This window comes from Chroicocephalus ridibundus, chromosome 1 (genome assembly GCF_963924245.1).
Source record: "Chroicocephalus ridibundus chromosome 1, bChrRid1.1, whole genome shotgun sequence".
NCBI lineage: Eukaryota > Metazoa > Chordata > Aves > Charadriiformes > Laridae > Chroicocephalus > Chroicocephalus ridibundus.
Window position 1 is genome coordinate 149,407,131 of NC_086284.1, and position 23,928 is coordinate 149,431,058.

General features: G+C 39.9%; 1 protein-coding gene across 22 annotated transcripts in view; it reads right to left on the reverse strand.

Annotated features, from left to right (window-relative positions):
- The window catches only part of PLEKHA5 (pleckstrin homology domain containing A5), a 182,775-nt gene that overhangs the window by 41,097 nt on the left and 117,750 nt on the right, over window positions 1-23,928 (reverse strand). For 21 of the 22 annotated variants that reach the window (XM_063358518.1, XM_063358580.1, XM_063358484.1 and 18 more), the window contains 4 exons: window positions 22,538-22,638; window positions 21,497-21,612; window positions 6,109-6,576; window positions 1,162-1,630 (listed from right to left, as the gene is read on the reverse strand). In XM_063358518.1, the coding sequence (XP_063214588.1) occupies window positions 1,162-1,630; window positions 6,109-6,576; window positions 21,497-21,612; window positions 22,538-22,638 (1,154 nt within the window). Of the gene's footprint in view, window positions 1-1,161; window positions 1,631-6,108; window positions 6,577-21,496; window positions 21,613-21,979; window positions 22,058-22,537; window positions 22,639-23,928 lie in introns of those variants that run through there. The other variant, XM_063358527.1, reaches the window with a different exon arrangement.

Sequence of the window (23,928 nt, forward strand, 5' to 3'; positions counted from 1 at the left end):
TTTCCATCCATCACTGAAAGCTGTTTAAAAACCTAAGATCTCTATATAGATGGAGTTTAAATTTCAAATTTACCCTAGTGATTTCAAACAGTCTTCTAATTACCCACCTCTTAAAAACAAGTTCATGTTTCTAAGTTAATGGAAAAAGCTGGTTGTGTAACTAAAAAAAACACAAACCAAATAGTATGAAAAAACAAAGGTAAATAAGAATCTTGTTTAAAAGATGCTAAATATGAAATCAAATACTAGTATAAAATGTTCCATAAGGAAAAAAAAATATGAGAAAGCAAAACATGGCTGAAAGGACAAGCAAGCACATGCTCTGCAGCACCGGCCCTAGTGGTATTTCTCAGATTTGTGAGAAACACTGATTACTGAATCTCCAGTGCAGCTGAGACAAAGGGTGGCAAAACAAAATGACTCCTTTGTTGATAAGGACCTAAGAGCTTTCCAAAAAGAAGACTTAGTACAGTTGTAAGTGTACTAAGTACAAACTGCTTTAAGACGCAGTTAAGTATTTTTTCCTGCGTCAGTAGACATAAAGACACCCAAGAGAAAGATTTAGCAAAAAGGTTTAGGAGCATATTATAAGAACTCTAGTTTTTACATTCAACTTAAAAGAATAATTTTTATGTAATGTCCAATCTATTTAAAAAATCTGCGTAACACAAGCATAATGGATATAGCAAAGCCACATATGGCACCCAGGTAATTCTTTGTCTCTCACTGACGAAGACTATCAAAGTTACATTAGTTAGGCATGAAGGCTGTGTGCAAATAGACCCTGATCTTTAGGGATCTCCCTACTAACTCAAAGGCATCAAAAGAAACAACTACACTCAGCTTTCTGCTGGAACACGAGGCAGTCAAACTTGTGAACAAAGAACAGAAAAAACACCACGTGGACAGAAATCTGGGATTTTCAGCCCTCTTAAAGCTCCAGCTAAAAAGGCTAGAAGGGAGAAAGAAGTCTGTACATACAACAATCTGAATAATTTGCCTATTGACTCCTTTTCTTTCCTTTAGAGAAACCTAGTATCATGGACAGTAATATTAGGACAACAAGTTTTCACCTAGTGTATTAGAAAAATATCTTTTTACAACCTTCAGATTTTTAAATGCTTTTTATAAGATTTTTAACTATTAAGATAAGTATCTTACCTTAGTATGATGCGATCTGTGTCTACGATCAATAGTTACATCTCCCCTTTGCACTGGTGAAGACACTTCTGATCTGTAGGTCCGCTGGGGGGAATATCCTTGGAAACCAGCGATTGAACCATGAGAAGGCGAGGTGGGAATCGAATGCATCGTCTGATCAGAAATATTAATCATAGTTTTTGGGCTACTTAAAGTACTGTGTCTACTAAGAGTCGTCTGCTTATTGTAAAACTGACGTTGCTGCCATTCATAGAGCTGCCACATTGTGTCATCGCGCATTGACCTCCGTTTTTCTTCGGCTGTTACTGGTCCTATGGCTCTGTCGTAAGCCGAGGGCGTTACGCTGCAGAGGCTCTCTGGCCGGGCTTTGCTGTTTCTCGGCAGCGTTCTGTAGCCTTCTGGGTACCTGGGTAAAACTTGAGGTCGATGGCTTGGCATGTTTCTTGGTAATGTCTGATATGAGATAACGCTGAAACAAAAATTTTCTTTTCATTAGTGAAGAGCGTTAATATTATGGCAACATGAAGTTTTTCAATATCGGTTAGGTTCATCTAACCTTACTAACTCCTACTTTTTTGTTTTTTTAATACCGCGAGTGTCATTTTAAAAATATGCAAGAAAATCAAGACAATGATTAAAGAATCAACAATACTGATTGAATGCACTGTAGCAGCCGAAACTGGATCCTCTCTCTGATTAACTGCTTGATTATATAATTCATATTTCATCTTTTTACAGTCTAGTTTAACAGTCTAGTAGTCTCAATTTTAGAACAAATCTTGTAACTCATCTATGTGCTGCACAGGTGAAGGTTTTGAAAGCTTAGAAGTTCTATACAGATTCCATGTTTCAATTTTAGAACCAATCCTGTAACTCGTCTATGTGCTGCATAGGTGAAAGTTTTGAAAGCTTACAAGTTCTATACAGATTCCATTCTCTTTTTCAAAAGTGAAAAAAAATCTCCTCTTGTTTCCCCTAAGAAAATCTTGAGCAATTACTAAGGACATTAAAAGAATTATGAATTTTTAACAGCAGACCATGGAAAAATAGCAATAATTGTCTAATGAAATTATATTTTGCAGTTGCCAATGATAAGCCATTCCATATCAGCTATTCAAGTGAAACAAATAGCAAAAATATTTCTTTGCTTGCTAACAATATTTTACTGCTTTTCAACTCAGACATGAATTCAAAGGCTTATTCTTTAATTTGTTGCCACATTAAAATTCTGGAATGCTACAGTTAATTAGCAACTTTCAGCATTAGTTGAAATGCAAAATTTTCCATAGTGAGTATCAATGCATTCCCAAGTATGACAAAGCATTTCTTGTTTTTTCAGAGGACAAAATCTAGGTCATAAACATTGATTCATTCAACCCTTATCTAAAATTCAGATGAGCACCTCTTAAGGCCTTTTTGTTACTGATCACATCTATGATAGATGCTTGCCAGAGACCACTAAACTCATCTCAAATTGGTCATGATTCAGCCATCAGAGGGCAGCACCTTCTAGATCCACCCCAGTTAGACTAATTCAAAATGAAACGCTGCACCACCAGAATCTGAAGATGGTTTTGAATTACTTCAGTGCCATAACAAAAAAAAAAAAAAGAAATGACGTAGGGCAAATAGCAAGGTAAACCAACATTATGTATGAAACAACTATCAAGGAAATTGATGACGGTAAAAACCATTTTTCACTGAAAATAGTTAAGCTGAGTATTTATGATCACCTGTAACATTCTGGAGATGAAAACTGCTATAAAACAGCTTTACATTAAAAATCTGATGCAGTTTCTCAAGCTTTCCAAGAATTAGTGAAGTATTATCCCCATTTTGTAGATTGGGCAGTTTTCCATTCTCATAAAGAAAAAATTACAAAAGAGGGAAATGGATTCTAAATCCCATTCTGTTGCTGAAAAATCTGCTTAAATATCTCTAAATTTCTTCATATAACATATCATTAACGATAAGGGCTCCTCTCTACCTCTGTATTTAAAAAGCCCAAACAACCAAGACACTTCTGGGTTCAATTTTTAACTTTCAAAATATTATTTTAGCTATTCACAAATAGATAAGGCAAAGCCTGATATTTTCATGAAGATATCCAGTAGCTAGATACATCTCTCTCCCACTGAAGGTCCTCTCCCATTTTACTAATTAAATGAGCACTGTAATCTTGTTGGCTCCTTTAAATATACTGGACAACTTGAAGAACAGCTGCCTGAAGTTCTTAATATGTAAAGACTGCAATTGAAAGTCTGCATGCAATTACTTATATTCTAGAATGTTTAGGAAGATAACATATCCATCTTCTATTGGTAAACCATGAAAACTGTAAAACACCCAACTGCCTCGATATTAAGCCTTGTTTTACATCATTTGATAAAATCAAAACAGATTCGCCAATATCCTGTTGATACTTAAAAACGTCGTTCTAATCAAATCCCAAAAACAATTTGAGACAGTAGTGCAGCTGAGAGCTGCCTTGCACACAAGGGGAGATTGCTGCAGCCAGTCAAGCAGTCAGGCACACTGTGAGGTTGCAAAATATTTCTGTAACTGTCATCAAAAATCAAAAATAGCTGCCTACAAACGTTCCGTATGAAAAAAAAAGGCTTACATATGAGTTCATAGACTCTCCCTGATAGACACCTTTAGAGGCCGTCTCTAGCATTACTGTTGCAAAACTAGGTGTCTAGATCCGTGGAAATGGCATTGGGTTGGGTTGGGACCTTTAAAGGTCGTCTAGTCCAACCCTCCTGCAGTAAGCAGGGACATCTTCAACTGGATCAGGTTGCTCAGAGCCTCATCAAGCCTGGCCTTGAATGTCTGCAGGGATGGGGCCTCCACCACCTCTCTGGGAAACCTGTTCCAGTGTCTCACCACCCTCATTGTAAACATAACAGCTTCAAGAATTAAAAACTGCATCGCCATCATTCTCATTAATTTCTCAGGAAACCAAACTACTAAGGGGCCAGTGTGTTCCTCTAAAAAATTAGTAGTTTTACAGTGAATCCTTGTCATTTCATACTGAGGACAGCTAACAGCTCCTATTTTATATATAGTTATTTAATTGAACCTGTTTGTTGACATTTTAGTATTCTTAAAGTCCTATTTTTTATTTTTTTTTCAGTCTGACACACCAGAGATACTCAGTTTTGTCCTCCATGATTTCTCTAACACATTAGAGAGACAGATGCAATGGAAAGCCTTAGAAGTCAGCAACTTTCACTATTAAGTGAAGACAACTTTTGTCAAAAATTCAAGTTATGAGTTGAACAGATCTTACTAAAAGCAGCCTTACTAGCCACTCACCCCAACCTTAAGCTTTAACATAAACTGGAGCTTCTTTCTATTCTCATTCACCAACTTCAATTCTACTTAAATTTCTGCCTCCAGCCAGCAACTGGCAATATGAACAAAAATAAAATAAAAAATTTAAATGGAACCACATTCTAAAGACATCACTATACATTAGAAATTTGGATCACTATTCAAGGTCACTTCCACACAAAGCAAAAAAGATACCTCAAGGCCAATTCTATTTCTGTTTGCTACCTTTATGTAGAACTGCAGTTGAAAGCAAAGTTTGTGCTATCAGTGCCACCTTTATTGTAAGCAACAAGTGGCCTCTATAGTCAAGAATAAAATATTGTTAATTAGTAACATATTGTTCACAGTAATTCACTCTCTCTGATTTCCACAGTGAAATCCGTGTTAGGGTTTATATCCAGTTGTTCACAACTGAGAAGTGGCACAGATATTCACATTTCTCTTGTTTGGTTGCAAGTTTTACAGTCCGATTTTAAAAATCTAACTGCACCAAAGAGCATTCTCAGTCCTCATTACGCAAGCACACGTAATTAAATGTCAGAGCGTGCAAGTTGCTCTCTGTACTGCAAGTTCAAACTTGATCAAACTACTTATGTTGAGTACTTCATTAAATATAATTAGGAATTGTTAATGTGTTGTTTCATGAAGGACTAAGGGCAATGAGGAAATGTTCAACCGATTTTGGCAAGTGTAAGTCAAACTAATGTAAATTTTTCAAGTTTTTGCAAAAACTGAAACGCCCCCAACCCCGATATTTTGAAATTTGCAGAAAACGCATTTTCTGAACTTGGTTCTATCTCAAGCTCTGTTCTGCCATCCATCTATACGCAAACTCCCTCATTTCCAACTCTCCAAAATATCTCCTGTGATGGCAGCTCCGTTACTTCCTATCTAATGTAATATTAAAAACTTTTGTATTTTACTGCTAGAGCTGCTTGTCTGTAAGGCAGCCTGGAAGCAATGTCCCTACACTTCTGTCAGACAGAAAAATTGCTATTGGCACAAGATTCAATATCATCCACACACAATTCTAAAGCTTCATGAATAAGCACTGGAGCTCAATATTAGAACTGGGAGTTGTTTAATTTCATGAAAAGAGAAGCTTTAAGCATTAAGTTAGGTTTCTGTGTCTTAGTCTTATGAAAACTTCTTTCTCTCTTCATAAAGATTATTTAAAGTTGAAAAGCTCTCTGGAATATTTTTGAAGAATTTTAAATAAAATATTATTACAAGAATGCGTGAACAAAAATGCAGAAGACAAGGCAATTTCAAAAACAGATTTTAAGAGGGAAAGAACTGTTACGTTTGATGACACCTCTCTACTAGGATACAGAAATTTCTAACACCTAAAAAGGGTTTCTGGCCATTTTTATTTATGAAGTTATAAATATAGTTTAATTTATTAATAACCACTCAAATGTTAATAAAAGAGAAACTTTAATAAATCTGTTCTGAGCAGTCATCTGGGCACTTCTTACAGAGCACAATGAGTTATATATTTATGTAATATCGACCAAAACCTAAAGAATCTAACCAGGATACAAGTCTAAGTGTTATTTGCTAGAATGCCTAGCAAAAAAAAAAATATAAAAAGAATTATGTAGTACTTACCCTCTCGTTTCCTCTTCTTGTCCTTTTCCTCTTTGTATTTTAATCCACTGTTCCAACTGCAGCATTGAATTAGTTCTCTGCATAACTCGTTCAGACTCCATGTGTGACTGAACCGCATTGTGCTGACCTCCATCTCCAGCATCTGCCAGGACAACACCAACAGCTTTATTCTCAGATCCATTTAAATGAACTGGTCTGAAGTGTCCAGCCTGAATCGAGGTTATGGGTAAAGTCCTGTATTCGGATCCCAAAGGATTTATCTTTACGCTGTTAATTTTCGTTAATGGTTTATCTTGCCCAACTTTCTGGAATCCATATTTTTCAGCTTCCAAAGCTTTCTTCTCCTCATTTCTGTTGACTTCTTTGTTTCTCTGGTTATTTTGTGCCTCTGGCTTAATTAGCACCCGATGGTTTGAAATATTATTTGCCTCTCGAGGTGGTGTATTTTCAGTGGTTAACTTCTCTACTCTGGAAAGAAATACATGATAAGCTATAATTGTAACAAAACATTCATTAAAAAAATAATAACAAAACCCAAAAAGTTAATATATTGTTGTTTATCGGTGTTATTTCGGTGAATCCCTGCCCAGATATTTTAGATATTTTATCTTGTCTTTGAGAGAAAAATCTAGGACATATTTTCACAGTAATCAAGGACAGATTGGTTTTGTTGTTGTTGTTTTGGTTTTTTGTTTGCTTTGTTTTTGTTTCCGGGGTGGTGGTGGTGTTTTGTCTGGCATTTTTTTGTTGTTTTTTGGTTGATTGGTTTGGGGTTTTTTTTGTTTGGGGAGTGTGAGTGATTTTTCTTCCATGCTCCTCTATTTCTTTGCTATTTTAAAAGCTTTTGTAACATGGGGTAAATTTTTTAAGCCAACTTCCAATTTACCTCCCAGAGTCTGAAAAAGTGGATGTTCAGTTCCCAGAGGACTGGACATTTAAACAGTAAAAATATTCAGTGACTCCCCAAGAACTACAGCTTCCAGCTGTCAACAGCCTGAAATTCAGATGATTTTTAAAGCCTTCTTTAAAAATGGCAGCAGATTACATTGCTGACCATCTCGTGATTCACAATACTGCTGAATTTAACATATAATGAGCTCCTTTAAAGAAAGCAAACAACTTTTCATGGTCACTGGCATCAATTAGGTTTCTCTGATATGTTATCACTCTGGCTGGATACATTTTGTGGAAAATAACTGTGGCTTCCTTAATTTTAAGGGGGAAAATAGCTGCTGACTTAGAGAACTGTACCACAAAAATAATGATATATTTAGAACAGTTACTGCTTTACAGTACTGACACAAGTACTCAACATACGCAGATCTATTAGCTATCTTTTTTAAATTTCAAAAGGTCAAGAAGCAGTATCTTTTCCCATACTGGGAAATGAACTGAACATCCAGCTCAGATAGCGATAATTTTTTTTTCAGTTTACTAGAAAAAAAGCCCCCAAACCATAAAGTGTTTTGATCAACATTTTTTGGTGGGGAGGAAAGAAGAGGAAGAGAGATAATTCTTTAAGATTACATCTCTGTATAAAACCAAACCAAGAACAAAACTTTGCTTTAAGAGGACGGCAAAATAACCTTTCACGCTGTTTTGCGTCTTTTTTGCAAATCCCTTATTCATCTTTGTAACTGTGTCCAGTTCAAGTGCCTAATCTGTGTGTAAAAAAGCCATTGTATACACAACTGACCAAGAGCACAAGTATGACCACTCCCCCCAAAAATACTCTAGTTCTGAGTAACTGCAGACAGCACTGTAATCATTTTTGCTTGAGGATTAAATGTCCAACAAGTCTACACTTCCCCAACAGGTTATTTAAGCCATGAATTCCCAACAGGGCAACAACTATCTGGGACGGAATCCCAGCAAACACATAAAGGACTGAAAACTGTAAGGTCCGTATAAAATACTACCCACTGCTAATAATATTGGATGCTTAATTTTAAATGCACCGCCCATTTCCACTCTACTCTTGCTATGAATTCTCCATGACGTGAAAGGACTCAAGAGACTCCTGCCTTGACATGCACACCATTTCAAACGTATCAGTCAGAAACAGCAAGACATCAGTGTCCTCTGCATACTGCACATGACTTCAAATTAAATGCTCATGCACTTTGCGTGTTAACAAGAGGTGTGATTTTTTTTTCCTCATGCCTCTTCCTGACATAGTTGTGACGATCCCAGTCTCTGGCTTGATACTTCAGAACTTTAATAAAAGTCCTCCAAAATTCACGCCATCAATATAAGTAGCTCAGAACAGTCCTTTTCTGTCAGTGATTATTCCTGAGCTGCCAACGTGAAAGCGTACACACACACACGTCAAACATATCGCAAACTGAAACATTCATACCAATAATCTAACATAAACATCTCTCTGGCTAGGTGCATCAGCACTATTTTTAAACACGGTGTTTTTTTCTCATACATCACTATTAAACGCAGAGGTTGGATACATCTGATGTTTTCTGCTAGCAGAAAAGAGACGGTAATATTTCTGCCAATCATAACTTCTAGAGAAAAATTCTTGATCTGGAACCAGTTTTTATGTAGACTTTTGTGTGGGAGGACACGTGGTGGAACTGCTATACCTACGTCATCTTTTCTATAATTCCCAAAGCACAGCATTTCTTTGCTGATACAACCTCCTACTGCAATTTAAAAGTGAGGTGTTTTCTTTTTATTTTTTCCCCCCCAAGACTTTATACGGTTCCCAAGACCAAACATTCCTGCCCTAAGTTCCTTCTCAAGGCTATGGAAAAAAACCGGATCACCTCCTCCCTCCCACGTCAAAAATGTACTACCCAACGTTCTACCACAATCTTTCCCAATTATCAAGTCAAAAAAGGGTGTTAAAATTTATATAGCATTTATATCAATCTTTCTCAAGGTGCTTTACCGCAGAGAAGCAGCTGCCATTTTACAGATGGAAAATCTGTGATGCAGAGGGAGAGCGGCATCTCTAAGGACCTTCATCAGATAGGTGGCAAAGTCAAGACTTGGCACAGTGTCCAATTTACACTATCATAGTACTTTTCCCACTGTAGAGCTTCATTAAAAAATAGCAAATCCCAAAATCACAGAACTGTTTTCCCATGCAATCTCTATGCTGTATCACTTGTTACTATGGTTATACACAGCAGAGCCAAGCATTATATTTGACATCCTTTGTGATGGTGTAGAGGCTGAATGACTGACATTAAAACAGACTTCTGGGCTCTCCTTTAACTTTGTGCATCAAATCAATCAACTTGGTGCAAGCAAGAGATCTCTTTCCATAGCAAAGGATCCAAATGGGAAAGAATTATCAGAAACTAATAGGTAAATGTAAGAAATATAAATCCATATTTATATTTTGCTCTGTATTTATATCTGGCTCTCAGAGATATTCAACAGGACTCGCAGGGTATTCTGAGGATGGGAGAAGGAGAGGACAAAGAGAACGAGCATTGAACACGTCTTTCAGCATATACTGAATGCAATTTATAGATTTTTACAACCAAACAGGAATTATATGTATGGGACAGTAATGCAGGAGAAGTACTATTTTCTGCTGTTTTATATAAATAAATAAATAATTCTGAGAGGGCTGGGTGTGGGGCATGTAATTAAGCATCAGACAGACATAAGGACTGTGATTTAACAAAGCCAGGCAGAGGCATCTGAAAAGCAAAAACCCATCTTTTCCAAGCACAGTGACGTCAGTAAACCCCCACTGTGGATGTCGCTATGCTAACAAGTGTTGGGGGCGGCTAGCAGAAAAGTACAAGTATGCAAGAAACTCGAGGGTATGCCGACCTTGCAGACCTGAGACAAATAAATCTGAGGAGCCAGGGAACAACTGGCCTTGCAGGTCTGAGATAAATAACCTTGAAGAAGTAGGGAGTAGACAACAAGTTATCACTGTAGCTTTTAACACATTCCAAAACTGTAGCTTCTAGCATGTAGCGAAACCGCAGGTAGGAGGGATTATTGTAATGAAACATTTAGGGCTAAGCCAATTAGAAATGATAGAATTTGTGTAATTTATGTAACTGTTAAGTAGCTGTATAAAAGCTTTCCGACGCGTCTAATAAACTGACATCTTGCTTGCATCAAGCAGCGTCCCGTCTCTCAATCGCGGCAAATTGGTGACCCCGACGTGATGGGGTGGTGAACCGCCTAGCTGAGCGGCTTGCTGCGAGTCCCACGGAACTTTGAATGAGCTGCTGAAAGGAAGCAGGAACTGGCCAGGAATCCCTCTGGATTTAAGAGGTGAGCTGTGGGAAACATGGGGAATCAGATGTCCCCCGCAGAGAGAGACGTATATGAAGTTATGAAAACACTCCTCCGGAAACATAAAAAAGATATTTCCGGGCAGGACTTAAAGATTATGCTTAAGTGGGTACAAATGAAGATCCCCACTGTTACGGCCTCCAGTATTTTTACCCGGGAACTTTGGGACGATGTGGGGGTAAAGTTGTGGGACTTAGCGACGTCAGGGAATGCCGAGGCTCAGCGTTTGCTTCCGTGGTGGAGAAATATCTTTGAGGCTATTAAAGCACAGAAAAAGGGCCATAAAGACTCTCCAGACACTAAGGGGGAACCTTCATCAGCTCAGCCTTTGCTTCCCCCTCCGTTACCTCCGCGACGTGCTAAGTCGCCCGGACCCTTAAAGGTCTGTGCCGCAGGCTACCCTCCTGAGGAAGATCCGCTTGACCCGGGGCCCGTTGATCCTGATAAAGAGCCTGACTTGTACCCCCCTGACCCTCATGATACGTGGGCGAATATTAGACGTCAAGCTTTAAAGGAAGGTGACTTGGAAATAGCGCGAACGATAGTCGCCCCTGTTATTTATCAAGGCCGGGGAGTGCAGTGGGAGGCTTTGTCCTTCCCGGTAATTAAAGAGCTGCGCCGTACCGTCACAGAACACGGGCTCTCTTCCCCATATTTTGCGAGCCTGCTGTCTTCTGTCTTTGATACGTATGTTATGACTCCCCATGATTTAAAATCGCTAGCGCAATTGTTATTAACCCCTTCCCAGTATTCCCTCTGGGAGTCACATTGGAGGGGGGGCCTTCAAACTCTCCTCACCAGCTACGTGGGTCATAATAATGCTGCTCTTGCCGCACTGACCATGGAGCACCTTATGGGTACGGGTCAGCACTCTAATCCAGTGGCACAGGCTCGAGATTGTCCACGAGAGGCCCTGGAAGCGATCCGCGAAGAAGCGAAAAAGGCTTTACTTAAAATACCCGATTCCAGTAAACCTCAAAAGGCATTCACCTCTATTACGCAGGAACCTCGGGAGCCGTACATGCAATTCATTGATAGACTTAAGCAAGCTTTAGAACGCCAAATAGATAATACCGAAGCTCGAGAAATTTTGCTATTAAAATTAGCAGTTGAAAATGCTAACGCCGACTGTAAAAAATTACTTAAATCTCTCCCTAACCCAGCTCCGACTTTGGTTGAAATGGTAGAGGCTTGTAATCGTATCGGTACTGTGGACCATAAATTTGAAGCGATGGCAGCTGCTTTCGCAGCTATGAGAGGCATGTCTGGGGGAGGAAATTGTTACGGTTGTGGTAAACCAGGCCATATCAAACGAAATTGTCTCGCTTCTAATGGGGGGGCTAAAGCCCAAGCCCCTGGGATCTGTCCCCGATGCAGGAAGGGGCGTCATTATGCTAATCAATGTCGTTCTAAGTATAATTTTCAAGGGCAGCCGATACAGGGAAACCGCTTGCGGAGCGCGGGGCAGCGACGCGCACAGACACAAGTATCGTCGCCGGTGGATCGAGCCATGCAGATGGGTGTGACCTCGCCACAAGTCTTCGCCCAGCAACAGCCGGTAGCGCCGGATTGGACCTGGCAACCTCACACACAGTAACGTTGCTTGATTCCTCTGTTCATTTATTAGCAACTAATGTTTCAGGTCCTTTACCCCCGAAAACACAAGGGCTACTATTAGGGAGATCATCGGTTACCTTAGCCGGACTTTTTGTATTGCCTGGAGTAATTGATGCGGATACCGTTGGGGAAATTAAAATCATGGCCTGGACCCCATTTCCCCCTTGCACAGTACCCAAAGGAAGCCGCATTGCACAATTACTACTGATCCCGCAGAACGCAAGCTCTCTTTTGCCTCACCCACCTCCGCAGCAAAGACAAGGAGGTTTTGGATCTACTGGGGATCCACAGATTCTCTGGGTACAGTCCATTTCCCAGAAGCGACCACTTTGTCAATGTACTCTTATTCACGGCACTCAGCAAGTAATCCTAAATGGGATTATTGACACCGGGGCCGATGTTACCGTAATTTCACAGGCGAAGTGGCCTCCACAATGGCCTTTGGCAGCTGTGCCTCAGGCACTAGCCGGAATCGGAGGAGTTGGTAGAAGCCACCAATCCTCGGAATTGATCCAAATCAAAGGCCCAGAAGGACGAGTGGCTTCCGTCAAGCCTTTTGTGTTGCCTGTTCCTATGGTCTTATGGGGACGTGATGTGCTATCACAATGGGGAACTTCCATTCAGTCGCATTTTTAGGGGGGGCCATTGAGGTGCGCGACACCCTGAAACTGACTTGGAAAACTCAGACACCCATTTGGGTAGATCAATGGCCCCTACCACTCGAAAAGCTTCGCGCTCTCCAAGAACTGGTTACGGAACAATTAGCAAAAGGACATATAGTACCTACTACTAGTCCTTGGAATTCACCTGTCTTTGTTATTAAGAAGCAATCTGGCAAGTGGCGCCTGCTCCATGATCTCAGAAAAATCAATGATGCTATGGTAGATATGGGAGCTCTGCAGCCAGGGCTCCCTTCTCCAACTATGATCCCCCGCAATTGGCATCTCACCGTTATTGACCTTAAGGATTGCTTTTTTAACATTCCACTACACCCTGATGACGCTGCCAAATTTGCTTTTTCAGTCCCAAGTGTCAATATGCAAGCCCCTGTGCAACGATATCAGTGGGTTGTACTGCCACAGGGAATGAAAAATAGCCCGACAATTTGTCAATGGTATGTCGCTAAGGTACTTAGCCCTGTCAGGGTTGCGTTGCCTCAAGTTCTGTTATATCATTATATGGATGATATCTTGATGGCTGCGCCTCACCTTGAGCTCATGGAACAGGCCGTAGCCCTTGTCACGGCCGCTGTCAATTCGGCAGGCCTCTGTATTGCGCCCGAAAAAGTCCAGAAAATGCCCCCTTGGACCTACTTGGGTTGGCGCATCAGGACCCAGACGATAGTTCCCCAACCTGTGCATATACAGGCGGACATTAAAAATTTGCACGATGTTCAAAAATTATTAGGGACCATTACTTGGGTCCGACCCTTGCTAGGAATCTCCAATTCAGACTTAAGCCCTTTGTTTGAACTCCTCAAGGGAGATTCCGATTTACGCTCCCCTCGTCGACTTGGTCCTGAAGCCGCTGCCTCATTACAAAAAGTAGCGGAAGCCATTGCCTCACGGCAAGCACACCGCTGTGCGCCTGAATTGCCCTTCAATTTAATTATTTTGAACCCTGCACGTCAGCCATATGCTTTGATTTTTCAATGGGACCCTAACAATCCCGATCCCTTATTAATCATTGAGTGGGTCTTTCTACCCAACCAGCCCACTAAAACAATTTGGACGCAACATGAAATGTTTTCTTCCTTGATAATTAAAGCACGGCAGCGCTTGCTTGCCCTGTCAGGCATGGACTTTGCTTCTATCTGTTTGCCTGTAACTAATATGTACCTACAATGGTTATTCCAACAGTCTGATGCTTTCGTGTTTGCCTTAACAGATTATACGGGTCAACTAACCTCACATCCTCCGTCCCACAAGCTTCTACATGCTCATTTTAACTTAATATCCACACCAAAGAGATGTCACCAGCCCCTCCAAGGCCTTACTGTGTTCACCGACGGGTCTGGAAAAACACACAAGTCGGTGATTGTCTGGTGGGATGACCGCTCTCAACAATGGGAGTCGGACGTTGAGACAGTCTCCGGGTCCCCTCAAATCGTAGAGCTTGCCGCTGTTGTTCGAGCTTTTCGTAAGTGGTCTACACCACTGAATCTTATTACTGATTCTGCTTATGTTGCAGGCATTGTCGAACGGGCAGAGGCCTCAGTGCTGCGTCATACTTCGCATGCTGATTTGTTTGCTTTGTTGCAGGAACTTGTTTTCCTTTTAACCTCTCGAACACATCCCTATTTTGTTTTACATGTTAGATCGCACACCTCTTTACCTGGGTTTATTGCAGAAGGCAATCGACGGGCCGATATGCTCACTCTGCCGGTACAAGTTTTACCTGACCGTATTGCACAAGCTAAGCTTAGTCATTCCTTTTTCCATCAGAATGCAGGGGGCCTCAAACGTCAGTTTGGCCTCACTTCTCAGCAAGCGGCGAACATTATCGCTGTCTGCCCTGATTGTCAAAAACATTCTTTTCCTACGGCACCAGGTGGGGTTAATCCCAGAGGCTTACAAAGCCTGCAATTATGGCAGACGGATGTCACACACTATCCAGAATTTGGGAGATTAAAATACGTCCATTCCTCTATTGACACCTTTTCAGGCGCTCTATTTGCCTCCTGCCATGTGGGGGAGGCGGCGAAAGATGTTCGCAGGCATCTGCTGCGTGCCTTTGCTACCTTAGGCATCCCTGCACAAATCAAAACAGACAATGGCCCTGCTTATATCTCGGCTGCACTTAAAACCTTTTTTATCTCTTGGGGGATCACTCACATCACTGGGATCCCTCATTCCCCTACGGGCCAGTCCCTGATTGAACGCTCTCATCAGTCTTTAAAGCGCTTGTTACAACAACAGAAAGGGGGAGTAGGGACAGCCACCCCTGAAGAACGTCTACAGAAAGCCCTGTATGTTTTTAACTTTTTAAATTGTTCTTTAATAGATAACAACCCTCCGATCGTTCGCCACTTTAACACAAACACTTCTTTCGAAGCCAGTGTAAAAGCTCCAGTCCTGATCCGCGACCCTGAGACAGGTAAGGTCTTGGGGCCATACCCCCTTGTCACATGGGGCAGAGGCTATGCTTGTGTTTCCACAGAACGAGGCCCCAGGTGGATCCCAGCGAAGAGCGTGCGACCTTTCCGTGAACCCCTACCACAGTCGGACGGCCACAACACCAATCCACAGCTAGATCATTCCCCTGAACAGCATACCGGAGAACATTCGGAGGACTGATGCAGTGCTTTTATGGACAATAGAGCAGAGACTCCAGTAGAACATATTCACTGCGTCGCCTGTGGTAATTGTGACCCTTAGGTTTATGTGACTGCTATCGCTGTGGTAAGAGATGGTAGCGATGGTTAACATTGGCCAATAGATGGTGTGACAGTTGCCTAATATATGAAGTTAGCATTGTAAGAATTTAGCATTGAAAAAAAAAAAAAAAAAAAAAAAAAAAGGGGGTGGGGGGAAGAGTCCGTCAAACATTATGATCCTGTTAACACTTTTTTGTATATGTGCAGCCTGGACACATGCCAATCCTTTGCCAGGGTACCATCCTCACCTTTTTGACCCCCGTCAAAATGTCTGGGTTACTCTGTCCAGGTCGCTCAATACAACTAGCTTTTGTGCCAGTCTTGCTACGCCCAGCTCGCCCTTCACCACCTGCTTAGTAGGGATACCACTGAATAACTCGACCTTTTTACTGTTTAATAACTCTATGACAACCTTACGGAAGCAGTACAATATTTCTGGAAGGCTTCCTTTTTCATGGAAAAATCTTAAGGACCTTTTTGAAAATTACGATAATTGGGATGATAAATTACCAATAGGGCCCGAGCCGCAGGAAATTGACTTAGTAGATTCTCTTAATGCTTCTCACTGTTTGTTTATTGGCCTTAGGTCATGGTCGGGGGCCCGAAAAGAGGGGCGCTTAGTAAAGGATTCTCCACCGACCGTCATCTCACCTATTGGTAATGCTACCCTCTGGCAACAACAATGGTGTTTGAGCATTGCTCGAAACGCCACTCACTCAGCCCCCGGTACCATGCTCCCTAGGCGGCTCCCCTTGGGGTTCTTTTTTATTTGTGGAAATAGAGCTTGGTCTGGGATCCCTTCTAACCCTAGAGGAGGCCCGTGTACTATTGGACAGCTTAGTCTTGGCACTCCTCACTATCATCCAAGCCCAAAACAGCGGTTACGTTTTACTCGTGACACAATACAAGCATTAGATAATACCTGTGACGATAATGTTAAGCTATGGAATCGCTGGGAGGTTTTTTTCGCCTCGCTATTTACCCCTGGGGTGGCAGCAGCGAGAGCCCACAGGAACTTAGATGCAATTGCCTGTTGGGTTGTTAAGCAAGCAAATGCTACCAGCCGCATACTATCTGAGATGGCTGAAGACTTGTCTACAGTACAACATGCAGTCCTGCAAAACAGAGCCGCTATCGACTTCTTGCTACTAGCCCACGGACATGGCTGTGAGGATTTTGACGGAATGTGCTGCATGGACTTAGAGGACCACTCTTCTTCGATACATAAGCAAATTACACAACTCCTTGCACATTCACAAAAGGTGCAATCTGATACGGACTTCTTCGGATTGGGTACTTTGGGTGATTGGTTTGGGCTAAAGGGCTGGCTTAGGAGCCTGGTACAATCTGCTGTACTCATATTAGTTATTATATTGGTAGGCCTTTTGATTCTAAGCTGTGCTCTTTCCTGTGTTAGGTCTATGGTGACTAAAGTTGTTCGACATACATGGTTTATTCAAAACGGCGATATTCCAAAGATTTACTCTAGTGTTAGTTCTGTCCAGCTCACTGAGTATGATGACCTTTAAACCCGCGCCTCAGTTCTGCCTTTAAAGAAACAAAAAAGGGGGAGATGTTGGGGGCGGCTAGCAGAAAAGTACAAGTATGCAAGAAACTCGAGGGTATGCCGACCTTGCAGACCTGAGACAAATAAATCTGAGGAGCCAGGGAACAACTGGCCTTGCAGGTCTGAGATAAATAACCTTGAAGAAGTAGGGAGTAGACAACAAGTTATCACTGTAGCTTTTAACACATTCCAAAACTGTAGCTTCTAGCATGTAGCGAAACCGCAGGTAGGAGGGATTATTGTAATGAAACATTTAGGGCTAAGCCAATTAGAAATGATAGAATTTGTGTAATTTATGTAACTGTTAAGTAGCTGTATAAAAGCTTTCCGACGCGTCTAATAAACTGACATCTTGCTTGCATCAAGCAGCGTCCCGTCTCTCAATCGCGGCAAACAAGTGCTTTTTTGGCAGCTTAGCTTATGCTGTTTGAGGAAAGTAACTGCCCTAGGAGGAGGAAAAAAAACGCCAATCTTTTCTTAGTACTTGCTGCATCATTCAGAAGAAACAAAGGCTGTAGCACACCCAGCTGACAGTGAACAAATAGAACAATGATGCTCTTAAACATGGTACAACACAGGAATCAGCATTTAGGGTAAAAATTATAAATCAGTATGTTGGTGGATACCAGCACCTACAAACACAAGCAAGCAATCAGTACTCATAGATACAGCTTAACTGTGGTCTGCAGTGACGCAACATGGAACGAGTAAGATGTTTTGCTAATCCGGAGAGGTCGTTTGAGATCATATTTTGAGTCATAACCTCAAACAGTTCCTCACTGACCAGACATATTTGTGTTTAATTATTTTGATAGGTCTCTCAGTAAATAATTAAATTGAATTTACTAGCTAGGTAAAATTAAACCAAAAATATTTAGAACGGAGTAATTAGAGTTAAGTCAATAGGACCAAATAATATTTGTCCTTCCCTGCAGTTATACATCAGAAAGGAGTTTTTCTGTTGTGACTACAAATCAGCTCTAAAATAAACGGTTACATCTTAATTTTCTCACCTCAGTATCTCGTTTCTGTATTATATGGCTAACTATATGTTGAAAGTAAGAATATTTTACGGAAAACCCAGCCAAACCCACCAAAACTTAATGTTTTAAATATTCCTTTTATCTTTTTTCTCTCCAAGGAACCCACATCCTCAGAAAAAATAAAGATACAGATTGTAGCTCTGAAATTATTTAAAGCTGAAACATTCAATTTAACGGACTGTTGGGTTTGGACTTCCAGAGTACCATATGCAGTGAAGTACCTTGGCTTCTAGATTTAAAGAACTATACTGTAAAAAACTCTTGACTTATCATTAGGCAATTCATGTTAACAAGCACTTAAGAGTGGCTCAGCATCAGCTTGCATAAATATTTAAGGAAGTAAGTTCTTAATAACCCTAGCTATTGTATCATAAGTATCTAGTCTGTTAGAAAACTGTATTCAGTACAATGTTAGAACTTCTAGAAAAAACAGAATTGAGAAACAAAGGCACTGGCTGAATTTGACTGAACCAAAATCATTTATGCTTTGAGCTATGTACATGCCAAACTTTAGGTTACTTAGAGATGAGGTAATACAATACTTAATACTTAACAGATTTTTACAGGGAAGAAACAGTATTTCTTCTGGATAAGATCATATCCTGCTACACGGTTCATTTTAAGTACTGGTTTAATAGCCAAAAGATGGATTCTTTAGGAACAGATGTCTGAAGGATTTTCTTCCTTATTATAGCTAGCAGACATGAAAATCTTTGAGCCTTCACTAGGCCTGAAATGTATTTTCTTTCAAGTAATTATTTCAAGACTACTAACAAACTTTTCACATTTACTTCCATTTTGTTCTAAGGTTTCTTGCCTGAATTAAAACAACAAGATGATGTTACATAAATCGCTTTTCTTGATGCTTTTCTGACACTTGTTTTGCCTGTTGGGAAGCCTGTTCTGCCCATGATATCCAGGCAGAAAACTACTGATGGTGCTGCTGAGTGTTTTTTCTACTCGTTTAGTGTGCTACACTGATTCACCCAGGAGCAAGATAAGCACCCGAAGCAATGGAAGGCAGATTACAGGAGCATGTGTAGCTGCATGAGAAGTGTTAGGTAAGCTCAGCTGTATTGGGAATCCCCACTGTTTGCCTATCCATTGACAAACACCCGAAAAAGGCAGACATCAGTGCTGGAACAGGCACTGCAGCTGAACGAAGAGGGTAGGAGTGCATGGCCAAACATTTTGGGAGGCTGGAACACACTTTACAGGCGTGGACTGCACATCTGTCTTGTTAGAGCAGCCATAGCGCTGCAGTTTGGAAGGATGACTAGCCTGCAAAGCTGCGCCGGGAGCCAGGGTGAGCTCACTACACGTCTCGCTGGGCTCTGAGGCAGCAAACACGACTGTACAGCTCTATTAATGAACTACACGAAAGAGCGGATGTTTACATTAACATTTTAGATTGCTTCTTATGTTAAAAGAAATGTCACAAGTAATATAATTAAGTTTACTAAGTATCTTCTATAGAGCGTTGACTATTACGGGAGAGACTTATGAAGACGACGTGAAGGAGGCTCTGTTAGATGGAGACGTACTTTTTTCACATTATTTTTTTTTCTGCTACCAAGATGTCCTCTTCAAACATTCAACCTTCACAGTATTGCAAATACCAAACAAAGGTCATTTCACTGGTTCAAGAAAGATTCAAAGTGACCCACTTCAGTATTATTCCCCCCTACGAAGTGCTTATAGAATCAATACATAATTTTTGTTTGACGTTAAGTGGGCCTGATTTGATTTAATCATTTCTCTATCTGTAAGCTACCACAGCTATCTGCAATACACTTACAATGCAAACTAAAACTGATTTTTTAGATTAATTATTCACTAACCTAAATGAGCTACTTTATTTTGTCAAGGTAACATCATTCTTTTAAGAGCAATCTCTTAAAAGCTCTGAATAGAGAAGATGAAAGGTGAAAATGTCATATTAAGTATCTACTTGCTTATGTTCAATCTCACTCTGCTCATCTCTTCCCTGTAACATCTACTGTTCCCGAACACGAGGAGGGTTATAGGAGACAAAGAACATAACGTCTTCATATATAATATGAACTCATACATAGCAGATCAAATTTCATTGGGGTAATTCGACCTATCACTCCTCCTTTCTATAAGCTGAAATCTTGTATTTTCAGTAATTTTGGGAAAAACACACAACACCTAAGATCTTGAAGCAAACGTGTTATTTTTTCAAAGTAAGAGATTTTTTCTGTTAAGCTACTTCACTATGCTGTGCAATACAGAGAATGAAATGTTTCATGTACTATCTATTTGAAGCTTCGATTTCAACCTTTTGTTTAAGGTTAGTCACTAAAAAGTTGCACGGGTACAAATTTAAGTGTTCCTAGTTTACTGTCATTCTTCTGAATGTCCTGTAGATTGCTGTAAGTAAAAATTTCATTATGTTTGACTAAGAAGCTCACAAAACATTAAGACATTAACATTAAAAGTGTCTAATCATTCTGCATTCCATTTTATGCTTCTGCCTGCACCATATTGGAACATGGGATACAGAAATGTCAGGAACAAGTTAACAGGAATGACTTGCATGAGCAATGCAAAATGCGTAAAGATTGCTTGCATTTTGACTACTAGTTTAATGTATTTACTCTTCTGAAAAAATTGTACCTTTTCCTTCTTTGGTACCCGTGTCTATGTGATTTTCACTATTTATTTTTTTTTACTTAAAGTTTCTCAGCATTGCTGCCATTCATCTAGCTCCAGTGTAGCAGGAACTAACAGAGTGCAGAACAGATCAAGTGACAGCAGCCATCAGCAATAACTTCTGTGCCACCAATAATGAGGGGCTTTTACATTTTCAACTGATGAGGTTTCCATTATAGATGCCATGGAGCTGACCCACAGGACCACATTCAGAGAGAAAACAATTCTTACTGGATAGACAGCAGCAGACAATATTCCGTTTCTGAGGCTTCCAGCAATCACTTGCTTTTCATTGTCAACACATGGAGACATAAAGGGATAAGGCTCCAGACCAGGTAAGTATAAATTTCATGACAGCTTAATGATGAACAAGAATGGCTCCCCACAGGTTGCCCATGGGTATAACTGCTTAATTTATCCAGAAACTACTGTTGTGAATTTGAGACTTATGACAGGTTTAAGCCAAAGACTACCACCTGTGGAGCTGCTATTGGTGTTCAGTCAGGAGGGCAGGGGAAGTCAAACATGCCTGCACATGGTGTACGTCATTGCACTTCTTTTGATGCCATCGTCTAAAGAAATCGGTCAGGTTTTCTTTCTTCAAGCCCCTTACACTCCAGGCATCCATATTCAGAACAAAACTTAGATTATTTTTACTACTTCAAAATTTGAACCAACGTTGTTAAATTAGTAAGGGGTCTTTGATATAAGGAGAAATTACTTCAGCCAATTTACGTTCTATTTTGAGGCACACCCTTTCATTCAAAGAAATCAAACTAAATATGAGAAAGAAATACATTGTGACACTGTTTTGTTAATCCACAGTACCTTTTCACAGGCTCTGTCTGCACAAGTGCTGCATCTGTCATGGCTTTCATCCACAACTCCATTTCCTTCCCTGTATCTGTGCAGAAATAATAGGTCCTCATGTTTGGATGAGCTGCCTGATTGGAAATGACATGGTCATTGCAATAAAAATATAAGATTCTGTAAAAGAAAAGAGGCAAATCATGTTACTGTATACTCACTCTAATGTTTTCTATAATAAGATTTCTGCAAATAGTATTATCAGAAAAAACATCGGAAGGAATACACCAATATTTCTCTGACACTGCATTCATGTTTTCAAAATAATTGCCTATAATTTTCAATCAATCATAGCTGCTTCTTCATTAATACACTCAAAACGCCCTTAAGTTTCTTCAATCTATTAAAAACTATCTTGACTATCCAATAATGTCAATTAATATAATTATTATAAATAAGACGTTGGCAGTCTGAATGATACAGTAAGTTGTAATTTGTACTTACCATAGTAAATAAATGATGTGTTGCTTAGGAGGCCAAAAGAAGAGCCAAAAGGAGCTCATAAAACAACAAAAAAAAAAGTCAAGAGAAAATGTTTAGTAGAGTGATTTATATATTTATTAAAAAGATCAGCTGTGAAACACTCCTAACAATGATTCATGTAATATTGCGCTTTAAGTGATAATAAAACCTTAATTTTATTTATATGCAAAGATACTTTTATCTAAATAACTAAGGAACTTTCCACTAGTGGGGTAAGTCTAACTGGGGATGGAGTTTACAATTCTAAAACACCACAAAGTAGTTAAGTATTTAAGATCCAGGAACTAAAAATCAAAGACTAATAATAAGTGATATTCATCCATTTTCTTATTCTAGTAATTATGTCTATATTTACACCAGGCTAAACACTTGGATCCTCTGCTACTGTATTATGCAAAAATCAGTCTCAGAAGCTGTTTGTCAATCCTTGTTTGCATGACAACTCAGTAAAATGAGTTCTGATCACTAGGCTATTGTGCTTTCAGACATGAAATTAAACTGAAAAACTGATTCCCTTACCTTAAAGGCATATTTGCGGTTAATATGGTCCTCAGGAGAAAGGACAGAGATCTGAAAACTAGGTAGAAGTATGCTACCTAGTATTCCTTCTTCTTTCTCATCTGTGAACGTATAATCTTTGATTAGAGAAACAAAGTGTTGTGACACATAATACTTGTATTAGGCCATTCAGTGAAACTACTTAACGACACAAGACCATTAACAATAAGTTTACCCCGGAAGAAAATGCATTAGAGAATCGGAAAGCCAGACTGACTTGTTACGTAGGTGCCTGTATACAGCCTCAGGAAGTGTGCAGTCTCTGCCAGCACATGCCACAGAACGCCTATCCCACAAGTGCGCGCACCCAAAAACCTGCTAAGCACTGTGAAATCCAGACCATTTGAATATGGCCACCTTCAACATTTTCCCACGATGGACAAGCATAAAAAACCCTCCTGAGAGTGCCAGCTCTGTAAGTGAAATCATGTGAGCTACCTTATGGAATCTACCACCTTATGGAAAACACCACAAATAGCTTCACCTAGAGTATTTCTGGGGATCGGTGCTTACCTGCGTACAACTTTAAAGCTGAAAAGCAGATGGAAGTCAAGCCTCTAATTCAGTGACAAGAATAATACACCTGCTATCTACTGCCTGCTCAGTAAAAACTGCGAATACCCATGAGAGCAGAAGTATTTTAAAATACCATTTATCGTTGTTAGTCTTTGAGAAAACTTGCACATTCCTCTTCTGATACTGTGCATATTAAGCTATGAGATTGTTATAATTCCCATGAACAGTTTATACTCAATTACATTCTATTTGAAGAACACACGTTTCAGATCATTTGTAGAAAACAAAAATTCCACAAACCAAAGACCCTTTTTCAAGAACATTGTTTTTTTGGTAAAATTTTAGAACAACTCGTTACAATAATAAACTGACATTTTAATTGGAAGGAACAACCAGCCCTTAAATCCAATTATATTTTAATAAAGGAATAACTGAATGCAATTCACACAGGCAATCTTAATTGTAGTTCAGATACAGAACTTCTGTTTACAACCAGTATCTTAGGCGACTGCTCCCCATAACACTTCTCTTGGTTGAAGGTACTGCCCATAACAAATGACTATGTATCTATGAAATTAAGATGAAAACATAGATATTCCAAAGTTTCAAGCATGGAATAGTAATACTGTTATGATTACAATACACGTAAACAGCACAAAAGAACTATGTCTTATACACAGATTTAAAAATCTTTTCCTGGTTCTCATTTAGTCACTAAATTCTGAAAAGCCACTGCTTTCATTTAAGGTATTCATATGGGGAAAACTCTGGCCTGCCATTTTCACATTACATGACATCTTAGATGTAAAAAATATGCTGTCTTGAATAGTTATTTA